The 26,077-nt window shown below is 44.7% G+C and overlaps 1 protein-coding gene across 3 annotated transcripts; it reads left to right on the forward strand.

Moving 5' to 3' along the window:
* Window positions 1–3,154: 3,154 nt before the first annotated feature.
* RITA1 (RBPJ interacting and tubulin associated 1) lies at window positions 3,155–24,964 on the forward strand. Of its 3 annotated transcripts, XR_015300900.1 has the most exons (4): window positions 3,155–3,345; window positions 16,472–16,820; window positions 19,274–20,906; window positions 23,076–24,964. XR_015300900.1 is itself a non-coding variant. In XM_086943246.1 (3 exons), the coding sequence occupies exons 2-3, from the start codon at window positions 16,531–16,533 to the stop codon at window positions 19,779–19,781; spliced, it is 798 nt and encodes a 265-aa protein (XP_086799372.1). In that variant the 5' UTR covers window positions 3,323–3,403; window positions 16,472–16,530; the 3' UTR covers window positions 19,782–20,536. The 3 variants fall into 3 exon arrangements, 2 of the variants coding, with proteins under 2 accessions (XP_086799372.1, XP_086799373.1); XM_086943246.1 differs by lacking the exon at window positions 23,076–24,964 and having other exon boundaries at window positions 3,323–3,403; window positions 19,274–20,536; XM_086943247.1 differs by lacking the exons at window positions 3,155–3,345; window positions 23,076–24,964 and adding an exon at window positions 12,322–12,367 and having other exon boundaries at window positions 19,274–20,536.
* Window positions 24,965–26,077: the final 1,113 nt, after the last annotated feature.

Here is a 26,077-nt window from a genome sequence, read left to right on the forward strand (position 1 = left end):
CAGTGTGTGTGTGGCCTAAAGTAGTGTGAGGGTGCAGTGTGTGTGGCCTAAAGTAGTGTGTGGGCTCAGTGTGTGTGTCATAAAGTAGTGTGAGTACGAGTTCCAAGCCTGGTAGAGGAATGTTGGTTCTGTCATATTCCACAGCAGGCGCCCCAGCCAGGCTGGTGGTATGACACCAGCAGATGCAATATTTAGCAATCAGACAGTGTCAGAGAGGAAACGGACAGTCTGGCTGCGAGCAGAAGGCGGCAGAGGCATGGAGTGGGAAATCAACACTGGAGGAGACAGAAGCCCGTGAAGAAAGCACACATGAGATGGAGGAGCAGAAATCCGGAGGAAGAAAGCTTGAGAAAGTTGAAGGATGGAAGGATAGGGAGAAAGATGCAGATAAAGTCAGTGAGGAAGGAAACGATGGGGAGAAGGGATTGGACCTAGAGCAAAAAATATTGAGTTAAAAGGCATAGAGGAGGCTGAGAGCGCGTGGCTAACTGAGAACATCTAAGCGGTCGAAAGGGGATAAAGGAGGTGCGAGTGTACGCCGAGGTGAAGGACTGTGTGAGAAGGGAGGGGGAAATGCCAGCAGCAGAGGAGCCTGCAGGCTGTTTAAGGCAGATGGTGTCTGCGCGCAAAGGAATGAGCGAGAAGGTAGGGGGAAATGCCAGCAGCAGAGGAGCCTGCAGGCTGTTTACGGGAAATTGCGTGAAAAGGGATGTTCATAACATTCACATTAGAAGAACCACACCAGTCAGCAGAGTAAGACCTTCTGCAGCGTCTAAAGACAGGAGTGTAGCCAGCAGCATCAGAGATCAGTTGCACTACTTAGTTGTGTTATGTATTTTAAACATGCACAATTTATATTGGTATGTATGTTAAACGTACACACACTTTATTTTCTTTTAAATCATGACTGCTGATGTGGCTCCACATGGCGCCATCCTTAAAAGTTACCGAACAGTGCGACGGTCGTTAGATGAGTGCCATGCTGAAAGCAAAATGTTTTTAAAAGTTACTGACAGTGTGGTGGCCGTGAGATGGGTGCTAAGAGAGAAATGCTCACCTTAAATGTTAAACAAGAAGCGGTACAATTGCTCAAGCAGTGTCCCGCAAATGGTGTGTGCGGCCGCCACTGCTAAAGCGCGGGATGCCGGGCGGCTTGAGAAACAAGTAAAAAAAAAAAAAGGTAAAATAAAACGAGACACGGCCTGGCTGGTAAGACTGGTAGATAGACTAAGAAGACGGACTACACAACGTTCCTTGCTTGTATTACTGCACATGAGCATGGTGTTGACCTGAAGCGCCATGCCCCTCCTCCTGGGAGTAAAACTTTGCAAGTACAACAAAAAACATAAAAGCAGAAGCCGTGCTCAAACATGAAACACAGCACCAGTGTATATAAAAGTTATGCGCATAATGCACTGCATGGGGCATCTGATGACACAAGATAGCAATTCTTGAGGGAAGTGTGATGAAGCCTGGTGCGATGAGTCGGTGCCATGCTGAGAGAGAAATGCTCGCCCAAAATGTTTAAAAGAAAGTTACCGAACAGTGCGACGGTCGTTAGATGAGTGCCGTGCTGAAAGCAAAATGTTTTTAAAAGTTACTGATAGTAGTGCGGTGGCCGTGAGATGGGTGCTGAGAGAGAAATGCTCTCCCGGAGGGGAGGTGCTGGGGAACAGATGGCCGTGAAGCAGGGGGCGGGGCAGCGGAACCCTTTGAAGTGGCCTGGCGGCCGTGAAATGAGAAATGCTGCTGCCAGGGGGAAGGCTCGTGCATGAGAGCAGGTCACGTGATTGTGTTTCACATGAACTGTCCAAAATCCTCTGGGGCCTGAAGTTTGGTTTAGCTGCATTAGGGCTCTTTTCCTATTCCTGCGGAATAGGAAAGGGGCGAGCCCTAAAAAGGATATCTCATAGATAAGACCTCAAGGAATTTAACAATCTATTACAGCATATCATTATCCAGGCTTCTTCTTCAAACTGCTCACAACAGTCATAATTGTGCATAGTGTCAACATTCAAATGTTTTAGCACGTGCCAGTCCTGCAGGGGCAATCTGCACATATGTACAATTTTAAAAGTATCAATTTGATCATGCAAGGGCAACAAGAATACTCAGAAGAATACTCAGCAGATAGCACATACGTCTGTATCTGGATTGCATTATATATATGTGCCCCTTGCACCCCCTGCTAGTCTCGCATGCTGGCCCCGCCCCTCACCCGCCTACTAATTTCGGCGAGTACTTTCCCTATTTAAAGCATTGACTAAAATACCTTTGGGCTGTCTTCGTGCTATAAAATAAACAGCAAAAGAAGCAAGGGAAATGGGGGTCCACATAGGTATAAAGGCTAGTTTACTTTTATAAAGGTCTGTTTTTCCTTCTCCCCCGCATAAACCTGTTGGTTTCTTTATATATTCCGTTAGCTCCCTCTCCTGTTGTCGCTCTTGCCCTGGGTGCATCTTGACATGTTGAGATGGTTTCCATCGATACCCACGACCCGGGTCCGCTATTTTGTTGATTCTTGTCCTTTCCTTTGGTCCCTTGGATTCCATCCTGCTGACCTTCAGACATTTCTATTACGTTGGACTGCCTTATCTCTTTCTCCCCGTCAGGTCCCCCTCTCTCCTCTCACCAATATCAGCCTCCAACTCCTCTCCCCCACATACCGCGGTCTACCCCTTTTTATTTTAATTGTAATTTTTTTTTTTATTTCTCTTTTCACTCTGTAAATATGTAATATATACTTGTCCAAGCCGAATCACTGGTAAAATGGAATCCTGAGAAAATCTACTATTTGCATATATATTTATATAGAGATAACTCTAACCAATAGTATATGTAGTAGACCTTTGTACTCACTACCATTCCTATGTGATTCTTAGTTTATCCATTTGTATCTCTTCCTTGAGTGACTTTACAACTTGTACGTTTGCAATTTTTTCTATTTGTATCTCTTCCCTGTGTGACTTTACAACTTGTACATTTGCAATTTTTTTTCCTGTTTGTATCTTTTATGTAAACTCATGTAATCCTAAATACTTATGAATCGCAACTGGTTCTTTTGTAAAGCGCTCTGACACCTTCGGGTAATGTTCGCGCTATAGAAAATCGTATTAAATAAGTAAATAAATAAAGAACTGCCACTACACAGAACGTATCTCCCCGGTCTAGTGATGAACGGGGCATACCATTTGAGTACGGCTGCTTACGCCTCCCCCGGTAGCAGATGGTTCGGCCCGCGCCCCGCCCACTATTGCTGTTTGATGTTTTGGTGCGTGTAGCTGTCGCTGCTAGGGGGACCGGGAGCTGCAGGAGGCTCGACCTGAGCATGGAGGCGTCGTGGTGGTGAGTGTGTTGAAGGAACTGGACTCCCGTTCTCTATTATCGGGCGGACCATCAGCAGGTGTTTTTTTCCACTCTGGGCGCCGATGTGACTGGATTTCTGTCGGTCGGCTGTTTGCTGTCGTTAAAGATGGTTGGATTTTCGCAGTTGTGAATGGCGTGGGTTACTTTGCATGCGAAGGGAGCGCCTGGCAGCGTCAAGGAGGAGGAGTGGTTATACTTGGGAGAGGCTGACAGCGGTGGGCATTCATGACTTGGGCGTAGGATTCCTGGAACTGGGTGTGTTGACGGCTTCTAAATTCCTTTGGCTGTAGGGGATTTATACAAGATAATTAACGTTAATATTGCTGGGATCTGTAGACCTCGCCTATTAGAAGTCTTTAGGAGTTTTAATAAACGTATCTGTTCGCGATCTAAGAAATGGTGTCATGCAGATCTTTGACACGAATGACGTTACATGTGACATCAGCAAAAATATAATAATTGCTTAAAATGTAGAATGAATACAATAACCCTCACTTGAATAGGCACGTTGCCTGCAGTTGTATTAAATGTGTGTATGCGTCAAAAGCCTATCAGTCCTGGTCATTGGCGGCCCACGCAAGGACATTGACGTCGATTCACTAAAATGTCAGTGTTAGCGAGAGTGTTCTCACGCACTGTTTAACCTCAATGACAATGACACGGGCAGTGGCATCATGTGACCTTTGACCACGAGTATTCAAAGGAAGTTGTCACATGACCTTAACCCTGATACCATGATGATGACATCATAATAATTGCTCAAGTTCCGTTATAATAACATTATTAGTGTAACACAACAAAGATAACCGTCTAATTTAGTTACCACTTATATTAGGGTGCTCAAATGATTTTTGAAAGTGGTGCAGCAAAATACCATGAATTGTAAAAAGTTAGTCGGACCTCTTCTAGTTGGGTAACATAGTGCGTTTTAAAGCACAGTTTTCAAGTAAATTTGTGCTTTGATTGTGTGCCAAGCCAATGAAACTTGATGCTCTCCAGAAGTTGGCCCCAATTTTTCCAAAATGTAACATGGGTGCCCCATATGTCAAAAATTACCTCCATTGTGCCAGGGCCATCATTTTGTTGTGTGCCCCCCATTTTCTCTGGTTGCCCGCTTACACCAAAAACTACATATAATATGCTAGTTCGCGATTTTTGCCATTAATGACTTCCATAGGTGACCCTTATGTTGCCAGCATTTTGTTACAGTTGTCCCCTTTCATGCGCTTCGATTGTCCTCACTTATGAAAAGAATGATCTGTAATGTGCTAGTGCCAACATTTTTCCAAGGCTGCCCCCATGCCTAGAATTTCCTCAAATTTGCCAGCAGCAGCATTTTTCCATGGGTGCCCGATATGCCAAGAATAACCTCTAGCATACCAATACCAAGTATGCCAGTACTTAGTCACAGGTGACTGTCATGCTAAGAATTGCCCTTTTAATCCAGCACCAGTATTGGTCTATGGTAGCCAGTTATAAGCCAAAAATGACCTTAAATGTGACCGGGTCAGCGGCAAACCTCGTAAGCATAATGTGATATTCCATTACTTGATGTCATTTGGAATTAGTTTATGTCACTTAGAATTAGCTCATGTCACCTGGAATGTTTATCCTTGATTACTGAGCCAGTTGCTCAGAGGTCTTACTTGGGAGAATGTCATTTTCCTACTTGTGGTTGTTAAGCTGTTCTTCTGTACAATAAATCTACCTGGAACCTAACTTTTGTGTGGTTGGAAATTACTACACATAACACTGCATTCTCACTGACATTCCCCTACATCAGCTCATGCTCACTCTTACCCTCTCTTCCTCATTGTCACTTTTTCTCACTCATTCTTACTCACTCGTTCACTCATTCATACACACTCACATCCACTCTTACTCTCACTTACTCATAGGTTCTCACTCCCACACACTCTTATGCTGATTCAATTATTCTCATTCAGTTACACTCACTGTCACTCATTCTCACGCACCCTCATTCGCTCTAACACACCCTCACTCTTATCCTTATTCATACTCTTCCACTAACTTGCAGTCACTCTTATTCTCACTTAGATGCTTCATCTCACTCATTTTCATTCACTGTCTGTCACTGACTCTCCCCTACTTTCACTTATATGCACATGCTCACACATACATTTAGAAACATTTTTTTGCTTACCACAGTTACCAATGAAGAACCCATTCCAGCTCCTGGTCCCACATTCTTTATTGCACTAATAGTGAATAACAATTATTTGTAGCACTTCCAAGTAGAGTTCAGTTATCACTTACACCATAATTAATCTCACATCTGATCAGTAGCGGCTCCTCCGCTATGGCAGAGGAGTGTCGCTCCCCCCGCCAGCTACCTCAAAAACAGCAGGAAAGTAAAAATAAAACCATAATAAGCACGTTTTATTTTTCCTTTCCTGCTGAGTCTTTAGGGGCGGGGCCATGGGGAATGACAACAGGAAAGGTGGGCACTGTTGTCAGTGCGCATGATAGTCTGGCCAGCCGTTTCAGGCCCGCCAAACTGTCATGCGCTTTGAAGCTCTCTCCAGCCTGAGCTGAAGTGCAGGGTTGGAGAGAGCATTTCAAAAGAACAAAGGTCCTAAGCTGAAAACAATTTCTGGAAAAGTAAATAACAAATGGACCACAATCGGAAACCATGTATAGTTCTTCTAATACCCAGCCGGGCATAGAATTTATTTTGGGAATGTTTGACACGAAGTCAATTTGAATCTTTCAATCACATAGCAAACAAAATATTGTTTGAAGTAAGGCACAGGCCTGTACCGAACTCATCAGAATAAAGAAAAAGTTTGTGAAAAAGGGTGCAGAAGAAAGAGTATTTTACATCAGGCAAAGAAAGAGTTGAGCAAAAAAGTGGTACTGCTTTAGAATTAAAATTGGCAGTATTCCCTACAGTAGAACATACAACATTAATTCACAATAAATAACAATTGGTCCAATCCTCATTCCTATTCAAACCAGTCCTGATGGTATTAAACTGAATGATGGATTTAAGTTCCTCTCTGTTCATTATCTGGGACAAATTCCCTCCTCTTTGCGGAAGTTTGATGGACTTCAAGATGGTCCACCTGATGTCATCTGCTGTGTGGTTCAACTCGGTGAAATGTTCAACCAAGGGGGCATTCGGCGTATTGCATCTTATCCTGCTTCGATGCTGGCTGATTCTGGTCTTGGCCTTTTGACTTGTCTGGCCTACATACATTTTGTTGCACGGGCAGAAAATAGTGTACACAACATTGCAAGTATTACAGTTTGTGAATGATCTCATCTCAAAGTTTACCCCATTATGGCTGATACTTTTAGTTTCAATTGTGAAGTCGCAGACAATACAGTGCCCACATTTCACGTGGCCCTTCAGTGGTGGCATCCCCCAATTAGAGTCAATGGTAGTACAAGGGGTAGGAGTTGGTAGGGCTGCCCTCACCAGATGGTCTTTGAGATTCTTGTTTTTCTTAAATGCGAAAAGGGGTCTCTCCAGGGTTATGACTCCAGCATTTATGGTGGGCCAGTGCTTCAAGATTGATTTTCTGATTTTATTAGATACAGGGCAAAAAGTGGTCACGCATGCAATTCTGTCTTTATTTTCTTTTGGCTTTGGTGTCAATAGGACATCTCTTGGACAATACCAAGCCCTTTTTAAGGCAGCTTTGACAATTCTTCTAGGGTAGCCACGCATTTTCAGTTTGTGTGATAAAACTGCTGCTTCCCTGAAATAGTCAGTTGACTTCCTGTCCATATCTTTGTAAAAACAGAGTAGCGTCCTCTAATATTTATTTGTCTCTCTGTTTTCCCCTGTTTTCCTTTACAGGCTTGATTGTTTAAATTCCAGGCATATATTAAGTCCTGATGATGATCCTCCTATCATAGAGCATAGGATCGAAACGCCGTCGACACTGTTATGTAGACATACATTGTTATTTATTGTGAATTAATGTTGTATGTTCTACTGTAGGGAATACTGCCAATTTTAATTCTAAAGCAGTACCACTTTTTTGCTCAACTCTTTCTTTGCCTGATGTAAAATACTCTTTCTTCTGCACCCTTTTTCACAAACTTTTTCTTTATTCTGATGAGTTCGGTACAGGCCTGTGCCTTACTTCAAACAATATTTTGTTTGCTATGTGATTGAAAGATTCAAATTGACTTCGTGTCAAACATTCCCAAAATAAATTCTATGCCCGGCTGGGTATTAGAAGAACTATACATGGTTTCCGATTGTGGTCCATTTGTTATTTACTTTTCCAGAAATTGTTTTCAGCTTAGGACCTTTGTTCTTTTGAATAGCTATTACCCATGGTCCAAAGCCATTAAGTGGGTCCCCCTTGTTTACTTAAAAAAGGGTTGGAGAGAGCAGGCACAGGCTCCCTGTGTGTCTGGAAGCCCAAATCCACGGCACTCGGGTCAATCCTGAAGCTGCTCTCTGTTGTATATTGATTCTTCATGTAATATGGCTGACAGTAATCATTAGCCCTTCCTTAGTGTTCTTACCTCATCAGCCTCCCAGAATACCTGTGAGTGTTCTAATTTGTACCAGAGTGTTCTACTTGTGTCAGTTGATGGTCTGGTCAGCTGGCAAGGTGTGAACTCAGCTGTGTCCTACAATAAATCTACATGTAATCAACTAGAAGTATCCTGTCCTCATTAGGGAACGATTTGGAGAGCTCACCTTGGAAGAAGGAGGAGAAGAGTACTCACCTGAGGATGGTGGGACTGCCTGACTGAGCGTGCGTGACCACCCGGTCAATGGCAGCCAGTAGGGGTGCTCAAGAGGACCTGGAGCCTGAGAGGGAGGCCCAGGAACCTGTCTTAGAGAGAAGTGGCAGGGGGTGCGGGAAACCGGCCCCTGGGGTTCCCACAGCCCAGGAGGAGGTAGACCCTGAGGGGATGCCCTGGAGCCTACCAGGGAACAAGTAGCTGACACAGAGAACCTATGGACAAATGTCCAATAACTAACAGTGTACAGAACCTGCAGAAAATAAATGTTTCTGAACCATAAGCGTGTCTGTTGACTCGGAACAGTGTTCCACAACTAGCACTTGTCATTTTCAGAAAGCACAAGAGCAGGGCGAAGCTAGTCCATAAGTGGTCCGAAGAAACAGGAGTGAACATAGGGCCCAGAACCAAGAGGGGCCAAAGGTTGTTCCAAAAAACAAAGTATGGACAATGGTCATGCAAGAGGAGACAAGGTCGTCCCGAAAAAAGGAGGGGACACAAAGTCCACAACGGGGACAAAGGTCCCAGGACAGAGACTGGACAGAAAGTCCACAATGGGGACAAAGGTCCCAGGACAGAGACTGGACAGAAAGTCCACAATGGGGACAAAGGTCCCAGGACAGAGACTGGACAGAAAGTCCACAACGGGGACAAAGGTCCCAGGACAGAGACTGGACAGAAAGTCCACAACGGGGACAACGGTCCCAGGACAGAGCCTGGACGGAATTCTAAATCTGGGACAAAGGTTCCAGTCCAGACAGTGACAGAGCTAGTCATATCTAGGGCTATGTGTCCATCTTTTGAAGTGAAAACTTCAAACCAAAATTTGACTCTCTTTACATCACATGCGATACTGCACTTAGTAATCTTGAAGAGTACCTAAGTATGGAATTCTCAAAGTTTATCTAAGACTGTGGTATTTGTAAAGCACAAAGGCGTACGTTGAACTGTCTATCTTCAACTCTGAGCATAAAGTGTTGATGGACGGAAACAGATTTGAGAGAGTGGACTGTCTCTTCCTGTTATTGCTGGTCAAGGACCGATTGGAAAGAGTGGACTGTCTTTTCCTGTTGTTGTCAGTCTAAGGGGAGTAGGTAATGGCGATGCCTATTAGTTGTTTTGAGTGTTGTGTCTTACCATACACTTCACTTTTACACTCTTGGCCCCAAAATGCTCTTTTGCCTTCATGAACTAATATAGTTCAAGTCGTCTTAGACCTCCTATCTGTCTTTAAGATTATTGTTGCTGTCTCCCATACTTTAAGCTCTATTTTTTTGTTTTGTTTCTTTTCCTTTCTGTAAAGGAGGAAGATATATTGTATATTTGATTCTTCATGTAATATGGCTGACAGTAGTCATTAACCCTTCCTTAGTGTTCTTACCTCCTCAGCCTCCCAGAATACCTGTGAGTGTTCTAACTTGTACCAGAGTGTTCTACTTGTGTCAGTTGATGGTCTGGTCAGCTGGCAAGGTGTGTACTCAGCTGTGTCCTACAATAAATCTACATGTAATCAACTAGAAGTATCCTGTCGTCATTTACAACACTCTCATCCATGAGAGCAGCTTCAGGATTGGCCACAGGGCAGTCTGCGAGCCTGTGCAGGAGAAGAGAAGCGACGTGACTGGTTTTATTTTTCCGTCCCGTGACCCCTATGCCCCGCCCGGCCACTCGTTCACAACACCGCGGTCGCTACTGCAGCTGATGAGGACTAAAATCTAACCTCTAAGTTTCACTCGGAGTTCCTCTCTGCAAAGTGAGGCCGTTTACCCTCGGGGGAAGGGGCTGCTTGCATAATGGTTCACGTTGTGGTAGGAGACCTTGCTTCAGTCTCTGTGGCTGCCATCAGCTGTGCTGTGCAAGTCCGAAATCTGAGAAAAACTGCATATCACAATCAGATTTCAGTTCTCCTCATCAGCTGTCCTTTATTCTGGTGTGAAACCTAATCTGATTTCCAAGTGTGTAAGATTTGCTTCCGTCCTGTTTAGCCAATGGGATTGCCCATATGCAGTACACTACTCCTGTCACTACCTTGGTTTTGGATTAAGTACACCATACTCTTGATGTATGAGGCTGCAACACTCCTCGACTTTATCCCTGGGAAGGGTACCTTTTCAAGCATAGGAGATCAGGTAAGGGAGACAACATAGTTATCATTGCCCATGTGATTAGAGGAACTCGCAATAGTCCACCTCTGGACTCCTGAAGGTTAATCCGAAATAAGATGGTGTTTCATTATAAAAGGGCTTTGATTAGATATATTTTGTGTTTTGATTTATATGGTACACAGCTGTTTGATTTAAGATCAGGGAGCCCTGGTACTAAGTAAAATGTCATTTTTTATAACAGCTGGCCTTTAACTTCCACAGTTTGGGCAATCCATAGTAAATACAATTTTACACCTTGGGTCATTATTGTAAGGATCAACACTATGCATTATTTTAATCATATTGATAGCAAGTACAATTGTAAAATTGCATGTCATCGTTGGCAGAACATCCAAATTAGTGAGTGGTATTGGACTATTAATGTGCTTAAACAATTGGATATGTTATCATTACCTTGCAACAAAACTGGATTGATTAGACACTGGGATCCTTTCCCCCATCTTAAACTTATCAGCTGTTTGGCAATTGTTGTTTCCTTGGATGTTGTCCGACAATAATTGATGGACAAATCTTCAGTGTCCTTGACTTTAGGCTGATTGTTAAGATGTGTATCTATCCAATATTTGGAGAAACACCTGATTGGTAAGCTGACAAGGCTCCTCTTTATGTTTAGGGTTGTGACGTTTCCCTCAATAAAGATTCAGAAAGTTTATTCTGAGATTAAAGCAAAGGAAGGAGATCTACATGTCATCTTCGTAGGGTATGGAGTATTGCACACTGATAAAGGACTGCTACTCCACTTTAGACCAATACCTACAACAAGTATGTATTTTTTTAGGTATTGGTTTGTGATGGTTTTTTAACCAACTCATGCAGATCCAATGTTAGTGAAGTATTGACATTTTCACAAATGTAATGCAAAGGTTGATTTTTATGGTTCAAATCTTTTTATTGGAGTTTTACTGGAGTGAATAGGTACCCTTGCCTTCATCCAACAGGCTGGTGTGGGGGAGGAACTAGGTGGAAGGATGGGGGTGTAGTGGTGGAGGGGGAGTTAAGCTTTGGGGAGGGAGAAGGCACTCTGGGCTGGAGGGGGGTAGGAGGTGGGAAAAGGGGGGAGGGGACTCAAATGGGGACTCAAAGCCTAAACGTTTCTGAGAAGTACAAGTCCACAGATGAAGGCTGGAGTTAACCACCCCCTATAAACAATAGAGTGCGGCCCCAGGTGAAGATTCTGTGAGTCGAAGGAAGGGCACGGAAATATCTGTAGCAGGAGAGTTCTCTAAATTCCTGCTCCAGGAAATGTATACAGGGTGCCCTAATTTCATCAAATTGCGAAAGGTGTTCTCTATGGATACTGTTCGTTTTTACAACCCCACCAGATCCCACAGTTTATGTAGCTAGTCGCAGTGGGTAGGCATTTAATCTGTGGCCCTATTCCCTAGGATAGCCTGCTTTGCTGCTCAAAGGGCTAGTGTCATCTCTTTTCCTTTACAGGACCGTAGAGGATATGACAGTACATTTGGTAAACCCAATAAAAGGAAGCTGGGTAGCGTGAAAGTTCTTTGTTGCAGATTTCATCAAAATCATGTGGTATTTCTCCCCAGTATCGATGCAGCTTGGGACTGCGCCAGAGAAGGTGGGTGAAGGTGCCAGTCCCCTGCAGGATCGCCAGCGTTTGGTGGCTCCTGGTTTCCTTGCTGCTTTTCTAGTGGATGTGTAATGCCAGTAATGAGTTATCATGAGTAAGCTTTCCATTCCTGCTGTGCAGCATGTGGAGGAGCACGTTCTATGGAGAATGTCTGCCCATTTTTTGAATGTGAGTGTGTGTTCCAGCTCCTCTTCCCACGTGTTTTGTGCTCGGGATTTGTTCGGCATGTCAGACTTATTCAGAAAGGTGTATACGTATGATAGCAGTCGCTTGTCATTCATGTGTGGTTATCCATTTCTCGAAGGATGTCAATATTTGGCTGGCATGCGGATGGATGTGGGGCGGGTGACCTAGTCTTGGACAGCTGTATTTCTCCATTGCTCCTGGGTTAAAAGGCTGTAGAAGTCTTGCAATTGGGCAAAAGTCAGAAGGCCATTATGGTCACACAGGTCTCCTATTCTCTTGCAGTTGGCACCTTGCCATGCCGGATAATCCTTCCATGTTCGGGCTGGTGGTAAGTCAGGGTTTATTTATTTATTGCCGATGAGAGATGTAAGCGGAGACAGGTGAGGAGAGCCTGTTCTTGATTTGTACCTTTTTCCACTCCACCATCGCTCTTACTACTAGAGAGATGTACACTCCCTGTGGACTGTGCTTTTTGGGGAGCCATGGTATTTACCTTGGTTCATGATCATCCGGATGTCATCCGTGGTGGCGAAGAGTGTGGTCTCTACTGTGGTTGCATCAGAATTCAGATTAAGTGGCGTCAAGGAGGTGGATAGGTGATTGCTTATCATCTTATCCAGTGCCTTTGCCAGGTGGGGTAGCAGGGAGATAGGCCAGTAGTTTGCTAGCGTCTTTGAGTTAGTTGAGGATTTCCTAAGGAGGAGCAGTACTGTGGCATGTTTCCAGGCATCCAGGTAGGTGTCAGTGATAATTGAGATGTTCAGGATCAGGGTGAGGGCTTCGCTGATGGGCCCAATTCGTTGATGAAGAAGTGGTGAGAGCTTGGGTCCAGGGGAGCTCTGGAGTTTATGGACGGCATGGTCATTGCGTTTTCTGAGTGGTGATGGTGGACCAGATTGTTTGGGTGGTCTTCTGAATTTTGCCAGAAATGGGCAGGAGGGCTACAAGGGACGGAATGTTTGGTGGGGGCTTAACATTTTCATAGATGCTGGAGATCTTGTTGCTCAAGTATAGGGACAGCTGGGTGCAGAGGTCCTCAGTGTGGTCAATGAGTGTGGAGCATCTGATGTCTCTGATTTGCTCATGGTCACATCTGAGGGCAGATTTGTAGATGCTCTTGCCGGTATTGTTCTTACTTTGTCTCCATCTGTGTTCAAGTTGCCTACAGTGACTTTGGTGAGCCTGAGTTCTTTTGTGTATTTGATTGCTTGCGGTCTGGTCCTCATGACCTTGTTGGCTTTGAGAGGAGCCACAGTATCTACGCAGCTGGTGATCCAGGCGTTGAAGTTGGAAATGGATTTGGGGACGTTGTTGTTTTGCTGAGACCGGTGGTGTAGGAGTACAGAAGACCAGGATGCTTCCGAGATCATTTTCCAGTCCATTGTGAAGATTTGGTGATTGTGTTTCTGCAGTGGTGTGGGATGGGTATGCTGAAGGTTGAAGAGGGTGTGGTTGGGCCAGGTTATTGGTGCAGACTTGTCTACTGTGTTGGTGAAGGTGGGGTCCAGTAGATGTCCGGCGATGTGTGTGGGAGACCCTCCACTGGTTGGGTGAGTCTGAGGTTGGACAGATCGTTAAGAAGGTTGGTTGTGTTGGTGTCGGTGAGACCCTAGAGGATGTAGTTGAGGTTACAGGTGAAGAAGGCGGCACTGGAGTTGAGAATCAGAGGGTGACGGAGTCTGGGAAGCTGCTACCAAAGTTGACACGTGATCCAGGAGGGCAGTAGACCAGGTGATGAGGCGTTTGAAGGACAAGTGTTCCATGTTGCTGGTGGTGGTAGCTGAGGTGATGAAGCATTGGGTGGATTCTTTGAAGATGATAGCGATTTGCCTCCTAGTCAGTTTGTCGTGTCCTGCTTTGCGATCTTGTATCCTGGGTAAGTGGATTGCCTTGGCGATAACATGAGGCCAAGGAAGGAGCCAACCAGGTTTCAGTCAGGAAAAGCAGCTTGGGTGAATGGTGGTGTAGCAGATCCAAATTTCCATGGTGTTTTTAGTGAGGGAGAAAGAGTTGAGCAATGTGCTGGATAGAGAGGGTTGTTGTCTAGTAGGGTGTGTGATGTGCGTGGGGGCAATGAGGTGGAGGGAGAGTGCCAGTGAAATGACAGGTGGTACAGGAGAGCTCACTTTCAGTGTTGGGCAGCGCGGCATGGCAGCAGTGCTGGGAGTAGCGACCGGGGGTCATGGCGCAGAGCGTTGTGGTGGAGTAGTAATGGGGTGGGTGGCAGTAGGACAGGGGTCCTGGCGTTGGCACAGGTAGAGTGTGGATAGATGCAAATGAGCTTTCCTTTGGCGTTCATTTGGCACATCTGCTACACGTTTGCTTTGTACCCTCCATTAAGTCAAGACCGTCTTGTAGGGAAACCAGTGATGTCACTGCATGTGCAGATCAAATTGGATGCTGTCAAGCTTGACAGAATAGCCAATCGCACTCCTTAGGGAGATGTGTTGATCTCTCCAATGTTTAGGTCAAAGTAAATGGAAACGTACTCCAAAGTATACCAAAGGAAAGTGACTTTTCACTCAGGTTTTTTCTTATGTCAAGAGTTATTCTCAATGTATGCTGTTACATCACAGCTGTATAATGGTTCCAAAAAGTTCCAAGATGTGTAAACAATCCATTCAATTGATATTACAATCCTCCAAATACCCAATGCATTTCGTGCAGTCCGCACTTCATCAGGGGAAATACATTACAATCGATGTGTAATCGGGTATGGAAACGTCCTGTCTTCTAGCCCGGTCGGGATCGCCTCAAGCTCGATCCCGACCGGGCTAGAAGACAGGACGTTTCCATACCCGATTACACATCGGTTGTAATGTATTTCTCCTGATGAAGTGCGGCCTGCACGAAATGCATTGGGTATTTGGAGGATTGTAATATCAATTGAATGGATTGTTTACACATCTTGGAACTTTTTGGAACCATTATACAGCTGTGATGTAACAGCATACATTGAGAATAACTCTTGACATAAGAATAAACCTGAGTGAAAAGTCACTTTCCTTTGGTATACTTTGGAGTACGTTTCCATTTACTTTGACCTAAACATTGGAGAGATCAACACATCTCCCTAAGGAGTGCGATTGGATGCTGTCAAGCTTGACAGAATAGCCAATTTGATCTATTCGACAACTCCCCACTGGTCAGAGGGAGCAAACCGATCAGCACCCAAGCTGTTCTAAAATTGAACTACTTAAAATTAAATAGAGTGCCACACAACCCCACTTGCTTGTTTATTCTATACTGCCTGTGCAGATACATGATTGGAAATCTTGAGCTGTCTCTTCCTGTTAATATGAATTATGGGAAATCCAGTGATGTCACTTCTAGTACAAATGGATGATGGGGAAATGAGGTTTAAGGAGTGCTGATTGGCAGAGTTTTCACGCAAGAATTTAATGAATAAGGCTTCTGTGAAGTACCATTAAGCAGTGTCATGGATGGTTCTGAAGGCTAGTGCATGCAGTTTGAATAGGCCCCCTGCGTTTGACCGATGTCCCGCCTACATAGTATTAAATGGTGGTGGAGTGCATCAACGGACATTAGTCTGGGTTTGTTTGTCATGGTTAATGACTAGTAGGGATAATGAGTTCGGTAGTAGCTCAATGATGAGGCTGTTACTGTTTTCTCAGACTTGAAGTATTAATTAAAGCTTTGTGTGGGATGGGAGGTGAGAGCAGGTTTCATGTTTTTAATACTTGAATCCAGGCAGTGGTGGCTGTGGTCGAGGTGAAAGGATTCAGTTTCAGTGCTTCTGATGATGACGCGTTGGTCTTTGTGAGGGAACATTTTATAGGGCTAGAGGTAAATTATTGATCCTAAATTCAAATTAATCCTTCAGAGAGACGCTAGTATTGTTCCTGTTCATGAAATAAGGGGTTGTTGACCGTAGTAGAGTTTAGATTATATTTGTTTCATGATGGGCTATTCCTGAGGAAGAGGTTGTAGCATGGAATGAATCCTGGTGGATTTACTGATCCTCAGATTGCCTTTTTCTGTTTGAAATTAAATATATTAACAAGGCAAGGGCTGTCAAGGTCTTTATGCTCGTTATGGGATTGCAATTGCAATTTGAGTTATACAGTGATGAAAATGAGGGAAATGACCATGCAGTGGCTTTGGCTATGTCTTGGGGATATGAGTAAGACGATTCTGGAACAGAAAGTGCTTACTGCACAAATGATCTTATCCACGAGTTGATATATGTGTACAGCGCTACATTACATTTTACCTACTTGGAAACTATGTGGCGTAACTACATAGAGCTTAAATCGCATAATCGCTCCCCATGATAACTTGTGTGATATTGCTATAGACCCCGTCACTTAAGAATACCCAGCCTATGTGTAGTTTTGACCCTTAGGCCAAAGTATCAGCGTTTACTTAAGTCTTTTAGAACATAACCATATAACCTCTCTATTATTGGCAGGCTCGGTTAACAGGAGAAAACGGGTTGAACTTTCCATCCTCTGTCCACACTGCTCACCAATGAAGATGGCACTCGACCTAGCAGTCACTGGAATGCAAGCTCTCCGATTGCAGGGCAAACCCCGAAGCAGCTACAGAATTAAGGCCAGTGCATCATATGTGGATGAGACGCTCTTTGGCAGCCCATCTAAGGCCACTCGGGTGGAGGTAGCTGATTTTGAACCTCCCTGGGTTGGCAAAACCAATGCTCAAAGACCCCTTCTGTGGAGCCCAACATCGGTTGGAACAGGCAAAGAAACAGGAACCCCAAAAAGCAGCAGTCCAGCCAGCACCCCAAGGAAGAAATACAGGTAATGAATGTCCCTCTTCTTTTCACCTCAGTTTATATCTTTATCTTCCACTGCATGTGTATTCTAGTCTCTCCAGAGGTGCTGCCCTTTTAGCCCTTTGTCATTTCCCACTGACTGACTGGTCCGACCTGAAAACCTCTTACCTTTTCTGTGAACTTATCTCCTTGCTACGAAATTCTGAATCCCTGCTCCTTTACGTGTAGTGTTTACTCCTGCAATTTCTTACTTTTTCTCCGTACACCTTATTCCCACTGGGACTCTTTGCGCCTTGCCATACACATCCTATCCTCTCTGAGAGGCCCTCCTCTTTCTCCTGAGATCATATCCTTTTTGTGAAGTCTTGCTCGCCCAGTGTAGCTATTATTCTGTTTGTGCTGCATCCCTCCCACCACTCTGCTTATTCTGTTGGTGATACTTTTCTCCACTCAGCTCCCTTCTTCCCTCTGCCAGAGAAGCTCTGTCCTAATAGGGTTTGCACTCTGTAAGGTCTTGCCTTTTCCCAAATACCTTTTTAACCCGCTGTAGGTCTGGCTCCTTGATGAACACACGCTTCTCCCCTCTATAATAACATGGTCCTTCCCATACCGTTGTTATGGTTCTATGACGCCTTATTCCTTCCCTCACTGATCTCATACTATCTGGAAGACTTTGCTTCTTTTCACATGATTCCTTTCCTTTTTCTGCAAGGACTCACTCTTAAAACACATATCTCCTTCTTGTCTGTTATAATGCACTCCTTCCCAAACCTTCACAGAGAAGAGAAGAACTAGTTGAGAAGGAGTGAAACATCTTCTTTTCATATAGCTCGATCCACTTTTGTAAAGACTTTCCTTTTCCACAAAGTCTTTACCCTCTCTGTGAAATTTAACTTCTTCCCATACAGATTTGACCTTCCTTGCTCAGTTAACATCTTCTTTTATCTTAACCTTACACTTCCATAATACATTTTCTCTTCTCCATTTGCATTCTCTACCCCTCTTGTTTGGCTTTCTCCTCGCCATTGAAATAACCAAAAGGCATTGGCCAAGCCTATAGGTCTTGCCTATGCAAGAGATATTTACTTGCCCAATGTGTTTTAGCCATGTTGTACATCAGCGTAGCTGCTGCTGAGTGGGGTAGAGGGGCGTAGAGTAGAGTAGTGTGTTGTAGAATAGAGTAGAAAATAATGGGGAGGCGCAGAGTGGGGTAAAGTGCCTTGAAGGGGCATATTATGGTGTAGCGGGTTGTGGAGGGGCGTAGAGTGGAGGGACTTAAAGTGGAGTAAAGTGTCATAGTGGAGGGGTGTTAGATAGGAATGGATTATTGTAGAGTGGCATAGCATATAGTGGGGTAAAGTGCTGTGGAATTGAGTAGCACCGAGTGTTGTAGAGTCGTGGAACGGCCTAGAGTTACATGGCCTAGAGGGGAGGGGTGTAGGGTGGACTATCCTTGGGTGGAGTAAAGTGGCATGGAGTGGAGTTTGTCATGGAGTAGCTTAGAGTGGAGTGGTGTACAGTGGAATGGAGTTGCATAGACTTCCCTAGAATGGCATAGAGTGGAGAGGAGTACAGTGGCGTAGAGTGGAGTGTGCATGGTGTGGCAGTGCACAGCCATTTCAATTGAAAATGTGTTGTTTGTAAATGGCAATTACATTTGTACAGACATACAGGATTTCCAATAAAACTGTACAGCACACAAATGGTAGTGTGGCAATGGAATCACCTAGTTTGTTTTGTTACGATCGTATTAAAGTATTTGTTTCCATCCCACTTCAGATTTATTAAAAATGTGCTTCATTTGTGGTTTCTTAATTCTGATATGTTTTTAAGTATGTGAACAGTTCATTTACAAACATTTAAATGTTGTTGTGTGCTAGAAAAAAGCCTTCCCTTTCACAACCCAAGATTGTCAGATGAGTCCTCTCACATTGAAGTTAGGGACAGAAAAGTAAACACAAAGCTCCCTCGAAAGACAGAGCCTGGCATTTGAGATCTGTTTTTGCATGCACACCATCTTCTGCAGGACTCCCTTCTTTTAATCCTGGATTCCAGCATCTTTCAGTGGAAGACCATTTTTATTTCACGCTTCTACCCATCCTTGAGACCTCTGTGCCTTACAAGCCGCTCTATGCAATCTCCATTGTTCAAGTGTAATCGTACAACTTCTTGAGTGTCTACTATAGTGCCTTCCCCAGCCCGGGAGCATGTAACAGAACACTGCCACACATGGAGCTTTAGTTTACATGTCCTTATTCTTCAGCATGCAACCGTTAACTAACAAGCTGCATCACAAACTTTATTAACCACACCAACCAGATTACGTAACACTTGTAGGAGTCTGCCAAGGGTCACTAGAGGCTTCATATACACAAACGCATCACCTTAATTTGCTCTGAAGATCCATTTCTACGTCTCACTGTACTCCTAATTTTTTTGTGTGTTTTTAGTAAAGGTGTTTTTCTTATTGTTTTACAGGGTGAAGAGTCGTTCTCCCTCGTTCTGCGATGAGACCCTATTTGGCCCCAAGTTGGAGGATCCTGGTTGGGAAGCTCCATGGGCAAAAAAAGAGGACACACTCAAGCTCCGCCCTCTTTTGTGGACTCCTCCTTCAGCACCCCGCGTCCAGTCAAGCCGCACAACTCGTGCCAAACCAAGCCCCCTGAAGGCCATCCACCCAGAAACATCACAGACCCCACCTGAGGATTTTGTGACTGAGTACAAAGGAAAAACAGACTTTTGGAAGCGCCCGGAGAGCGAAGATGACTCTGCAAGCTGGAGTGACGGCGGGGTACAGTCCTGCTCTTCTGCGACTGCTGCTGGGAGACAGTGGCATAGAGCCCCGCGATCCACCCCAGATGTGGCACCCAGCTTTCGTAGCTCAAGAGGGGTCACAAGGCCTAGGTCTGCAAGCTTCTCTGGACTAGACTCTAACAGGAAAGCTATTGCTGCAGCTGTCGCGAGCCACAGACCACCTTGGAAGTGAATGCTCTGAACTTCATTACCAGAAGGAGATTCTAGCGGCCAAGTGTGTTAAGAGATGCACCCATTGAGTCCGAATTAGAGCTACCTTCTCGATCTAGTTGGCCTAATATTTGTCCTGGGAAGCTCAAGACTAGATGATCATTTAATAAAATCTACCCCTCCTACAGCCAGGCGCTTGGTGTTCTGGAGTGATGGAGACCGGGCAGTACTTCGCCTTTTTGATACGCTAGGGTCCCTTTTGAGATCTTTTGTGGATTTGTGAAAGACAAAGCAGCTTGTGATGTCATATTGTGTGTTTAATCTTGGGTCCCTTTTCTGCAGTTCTTTTCTGTGTCCAGTCACTTGTGTATATGCCTTTATTTAGATGTAATGGAAAGAACTAAGATGTTCACGAAGGGTAGAAGTTGCTTGAAAAATAATTTTCAAGAAAACCTCCTTGCCTCCCATTTGAAAGGTGCATTTGTTTTTCAAAACCTTTCTGCCTGTATAGTCCCCTATTTAACTCGTATTGGTGTTGGCAGTACTTTGCCACCTTTATTGCAAAGGTGATACGGCATTTGTTTACATTTATTTATTATATTTGCTGTTTAAAGATTGATAAAATCAGGCATTATGTCCGTTACTGATAGCTTTTATGTTGTGTTTGCACTATAAATAGTTACTTTGTGGCATAGAGAGATCGATAATGTCCTCTAAAAATTGGTGTGACCTATGATTTTTGCCTCCCCAGTTTTTTTGTAAGTAAATTTACTCTTCTCAGATAGTTATTGTGCCTGTGATTAACTGGGCTATATGCAAGTAGAGCCCTGACCCAGAGACAACAAAACAACTCGTAATTACATCAGTAATATGGATGTGTAAGTGCGACTGACAGTCGAAGCCAAAGAAAACAGAGATCTTAGTACTCTACAGTGTTTCCAGCTGGGAAGGGGCGAGCGCGGTAGTTTTAGCGACAGCATGTTACCCCCGTCGCTACTTCATATTTCTGGGTTTGTCTTTTTATGAAGGACTCCTCACCTCAAAAACATCCAAATTAGTTCACTACAGTCAGAAAAAAGATAAAGAGGATATTTATTTTTTTATCACGAAATAGTCCTGACTATTCACTGATGGCGCCCTGAAACAAGCATTGGAAATGCAATAGGTCTCGCAGCATTAGAGTTAGTGCTTTTAGAATTGTTTATGGGTTTTTTTGTAAATCTTTAGCATTTTTGTTTCCTGTAGCCAATGCTAAAGAATTAAAAAAAAAGCCATAAACATTTCTAAAAGCTCTAACTCAAATGTACATTAATTACAAAAGTGAGAAAAAGGTCACATTTCCAGGATGTGTATAAATCTTTCACAAATTAGAGGTTTGGTTGTCAAAGGTGCATGGGATATTAATCGAGGACACCTCAATAGCAATCTTTGGAGCCATGCACACAATAACAAAAATAGTAGTTCTCCGTCTCTTCTTCAGCAACATCCTTCTGACCAAGAGAGTAGCTAGTGACTCAACCACCCATAAAGCACTTTGTGTTATATTTAAATGATATGGATGTGCTATATAAATGATTTAATACAATCCAGGTGGAAAATGGATGGTCGCTATGCACTCAACGTGTGTAGCCCTTTTAATCCAGTCAACTGCAGAATTGTATCTGAATGTAGAATTACAGTTCTGTAGACTATGGTTTCAAAGATTTGCACTATTCAGATTGGCACAGCAATGCAGAATAGAGAGCCCTGGCAGATGCTAGTTAAGCTTGTCCTGCACACTGTGTCAAGAAAACACATGCTTGCCCAGAAGTTCAGGCTGTGTGGGCCGAGTCCTTGAACTGGATCTTCAAAATTGACAATTAGTCCGTGCACCATTTATGTCTGATGGGTGATGGTGCCAAGGAAATGTTTTGACAAACAGACTGTAGCCTTCAGGTTTATTAAATTTGGAGATCTTTGTAGGTCACAGAATCGACTATAACACATCTGGTGAGGTTTGACATGAATTTCAAACCTGAGAAAAAGACTCCTGTTTCCAGAACGTGCATAATTTGTTCATGAGTTTAAATTCCCATTAATTTAAGATTATTACAAGAAAGTTCACTACCTGGGGGTGCCTTATACTATAGCTGTCTCCTTAAAGGCGACGAGGGAACTCCAATCTTTGTCGTCAATGGGGATTAAGAGAGGGAACCCCTAAACCTTGTGTTGGTGGGTGACTGTGGAGGGATAATTAACCTAAAATGAGGATGTAACTGTTCTGGAGCAGGTGGCAGGCAGGAGAGCAGGGAACCTCAGGCCCTAACAGGAGAGCCAGCTTGGAAGGAGAGTGTCTCAAATACTACAGGAGGGGAGGAAGGCTTGAACTCGGGGAGGGGTCTGTCAAGCTACTAGGGAGGGAGGGGCTCGTCTATCACTGAATCGTGAATTGTGAGGCTCACCTGGCCTTGGTGATCGATGTAATAGAAATACTCCCGGATCCGGGGCTCGGGGCTCTGACACATAGGTGAGTGCCCTGGAGCCGAAGCCCGCCCGGAGCAGGCGGAGGAGCCCGGCCCGAGGAGGGAGCCTCATCTCAGCCTCCAGAGCGGTCTCACACCGGGCAGAGGCATCTGCACCGAGACTACACTACCCAGAGGAAGCAGCCAGACACAGAAGAAGGACTACGAACGACACAGAAGAAGGACACTAAACGACACGGAAGAGTCAGACCTTAGATTAGAAGAAGGACTACAAACGACAGAGTGCCAGACATAGAGGAAAGACAACACCTCGGCGCCTTATTGTTAACAAGTGACGTGAAATGCATTTTAGGCGATTCTTCGAGGTCAGAATTAATCATGTGTTTTAATAACTCGATGGTGAGCAGTTTCTAAAGCGTGCAAGTACGAGGCGGGAGGGCAGTCTAACAAGATAAAAAGAGTAACAGTTTCTCATCCGCGAGTTCACGAGGAAGAGGCGAGTTGACAGGCACCAGACTGGCCGCGTGATCGGCCCGCCCCCCTCCAGCCGCCCCTGTGAAGCGGGACCACTAGGCTCGGGGTCAGGCAGGGGGGGCCGAAAGAAAGTAATAAAAACAAGGCGACACGGCGGGAGGGGGCGGAGCGGGTAAACAAAGACGGACATGCACGCGCCCGTGACTTTTAAGGTCAATGCGCATGCGCATAAGCTTAATGCGCATGCGCATTGACCTTAAAAGTCACGGGCACTGCAAGGAATCGCCACGATTCCTTGCAGTGTGGATAAAGAGTGGATAACTCGCAATACTCTCGCCTTGCTCGATGCGCATGCGCATCGACAGGCGAGACCTAAAAAGGGTGAAACCCCACTGCCATTGGCAGTGGTGCTGGGCGGAGGCCCAGCATAGATGACGCCCAGCGCTGACCTGAGCGCGGCTCAGAGAGAGCTCTCTGGCCTGTGAGTCTTTGACAAAGGAAAGAAACGGTGACGGGGGCTCTTCACTTCCTGAATAGGACTGTGCACCTCCTACTCTACTGCATAGTTCATGAAATGAAGACTCGCGAAGAGAGATGAGCGTGGCCCATTCACAGGATGACCAGATATTGAGAACAAAAAACCGTGCCATTCTGCTAAAATAGAAGAAGGACTACTATGTTCAACCATGGAGCAGCGCAGACTGAGAGGTCTCATCAACATAAGGTCACAGAAGAGGTACTAAGAACCTTGGGCAACTTGTCACTCTAACTATAAAAAGAGCGCCGAGCGGTTAACCATCTCATTTCGGGCTCTAAAGCGTTCCACGATGGGATGGGAAAGGGACAAGCAGGTACCCATGTATGGGTGGTTGGTTCCAAGGTTGGATTGGGATTAAAAATCGGCCGGGCAAGCCAAAAAAAAAGTGGCCTACATTTGCATATTGCTTATCCGCAAAACACTGCTATGGCGAAATTTTATTTTTTTTATAAAAAAGGGTGGGGGGGTGGTGGCTGGTAAATGCACGGATTCGTTTACACTGGTGAAACACACCTGAAAACAAGTGAGGCCACTTTTGCTCAGGCCCCTGCCCCCGCTCAATATGCATACATTAATGGGCAGGCGCAGCGAGAGAAAGCGAGTGACACCTATTCCCTTTGGTAAAAGGGAGGTAATGGACGCCCATCTGCCTCCAGAAAGGCCACTCGGGCAGCCATTGGGCCACTGGCGGCATCGAACACAGAAACCGCCCAAATCGACCCCCCCAGGCTGCCAAAAAAGCAGCCCACAGCTGGAACTCTGATATGGGCTCCTCGGGCATTGCCGAATCCCCCTGTTACCAATCCGACACTGGTTGGTTCATTGCAGGTGGTTCAGCAGTGCCAGCTGCACACGCATCTATAAAAAGACTGGGCATTGCACACGCATCTATAAGAAGACTGGGCATTGCTACACGTTGAAGTCCTCTGTCAGGGCTTACCACGTTTTAATGTTCTTGGGGACAGCGGGGCACTCAGACACCGATGGAAGCCATGTTTAAAACCGTGTCAAGGAATCTCTTGCCAATTATCTAGGCCTGTATGTACGAGGTTTATCTTGTTAAACGCTCGCTAATGCCATCCGGTGGGACACGTAGAAACAGCGAATCTGCAGTATGAAGCTCTAGTAAAAATATTTGGCATGCTGTGGTATTGCTTTTTATATAGCAGGTATTGTGTTACAGGCCAGTAGGCTGCACCCCAGAAACTTTAGCAGTGACACAGGCCCATAAGAGGAGGCCCAGCGGATCAGGTTAGACTCTCGCAGATGGAACCTGAACCATTCACTTGGCTGTGTCTCTAGGAAGCCCCGCCTTCTCACAGCCTACTCCAGGGAAGACCGCATAATGACCTCCAGCAGCGTGTTTGTAGCTCATGCAAAGATAATTTTTTTTAGCCGGGTGACATCAAAGAAATCCAAGATTCTGGGATGCTTGGACCATTGGAGGGAGGCGAGTGAGGAACATGCCGAAGATTACGTTTTGTCTGGAGTTCCATTAAATGTGTTGCTGCTGGAGTTTCACTGTCAGTCTGACAAAAAAATTATTAAATGTATTCGAATTTACAGCGCATATAAACGTCGAGGGACTGTGGTGGGGAATTCATAAGTGTTTTGCCAGTATTCAGTGTCCTCTTTGAACGGCTGACTGGATACTGGAAAGAGACGGTCATATCTGGAACACATCCGTGGTGCCAAAAGCTTTGTAGTAAATAAACTTTTTTTTCAAATACCCGCCAATGGCCTAAATTAATCGTATATAGCCTGAAGGTCAAATGCTGCAATCCGCAGTGTCTAAGCCTTGCTTTTATCCTTTGTGGCTGAGGAATCGGTGACATTAAGTTGAGTAAAGTTTGTTATTGCAGCGCTCCGATACTGTAGGGTTTAGATTCCAATAATACATTTCGTTAGCTGTATTATTGAATTCACCAAAAATGTGATCGATTATTTATGATAAAGTGAGAGTCTTGTGTTAAATCAGCGAGGAGTGCTCTGCCAGAATCCACGAGCCATAAAGGGGTCTCTTTAGGGCCTTTTACAAAATACATTCTTATGCTCGAAAACAATGTATTTTGTAAAAGGCCCTCGAGCCGGTGTATGGGGTGTGCTCTTGTGAACTGATTACTCCAAAGGACTGTTTGCCTCTGCTAAGAACTAATCGTTGTTTTTAGTTTTTAAAAAAAGTTATCCGTTGATTAAAGTCCTTGATTAATTGTAATTCCATCTTTAATGTAAACAATTCAAACTATCCTTGGGAAGGATCAGTGAAGTGACTCCACGCACCTTAGAGTAGCAGTGCCCAGCATCTTACTGCCCCCATTAACAGCACACTCTTTTTTGATAACTGATCTCTGATAGGGTAAAGGCAAATCGACTTGGTGCTTATGTTTCCTTTCTCCGAATTCACAGGATCACAGATCTTCCCCCTTGTATAGGACTAGTGCTATTTTAAAGCTATTCCCTCCAGTTGTATTATGGTCTCACCTAAAAAGGCCACAAGAGGGCACCAGATTACATCAAATGGCAAGTTAAAGGCTCGGCTACTAGAAGAAAGACAACGCTTTAATGTTGTCTGGGGTTGTTAACATTGTCGCACCAGTGTTGCCCTTCTAGATGCCACTCAAATGATCTCAGTGACGCTCTTATTTGCCATTTACTGTATGGTATCCATTATAGACGCCCGTTGCACTGTTCACCCGCAGATGTTTGTCATAGCTGTACTATAGACTTTCACAAGGGCAAATGACGTTTGTAGAAATGCATGAAATCATTGTAAGGTTCAGAGGGTACTTTTGCACCAACGCTTTCTCCAAATGCATAAGGGTTAATGCCCAACTACTTGCAGAA

This window comes from Lissotriton vulgaris, chromosome 11 (assembly GCF_964263255.1).
Source record: "Lissotriton vulgaris chromosome 11, aLisVul1.2, whole genome shotgun sequence".
NCBI classification, from domain to species: domain Eukaryota; kingdom Metazoa; phylum Chordata; class Amphibia; order Caudata; family Salamandridae; genus Lissotriton; species Lissotriton vulgaris.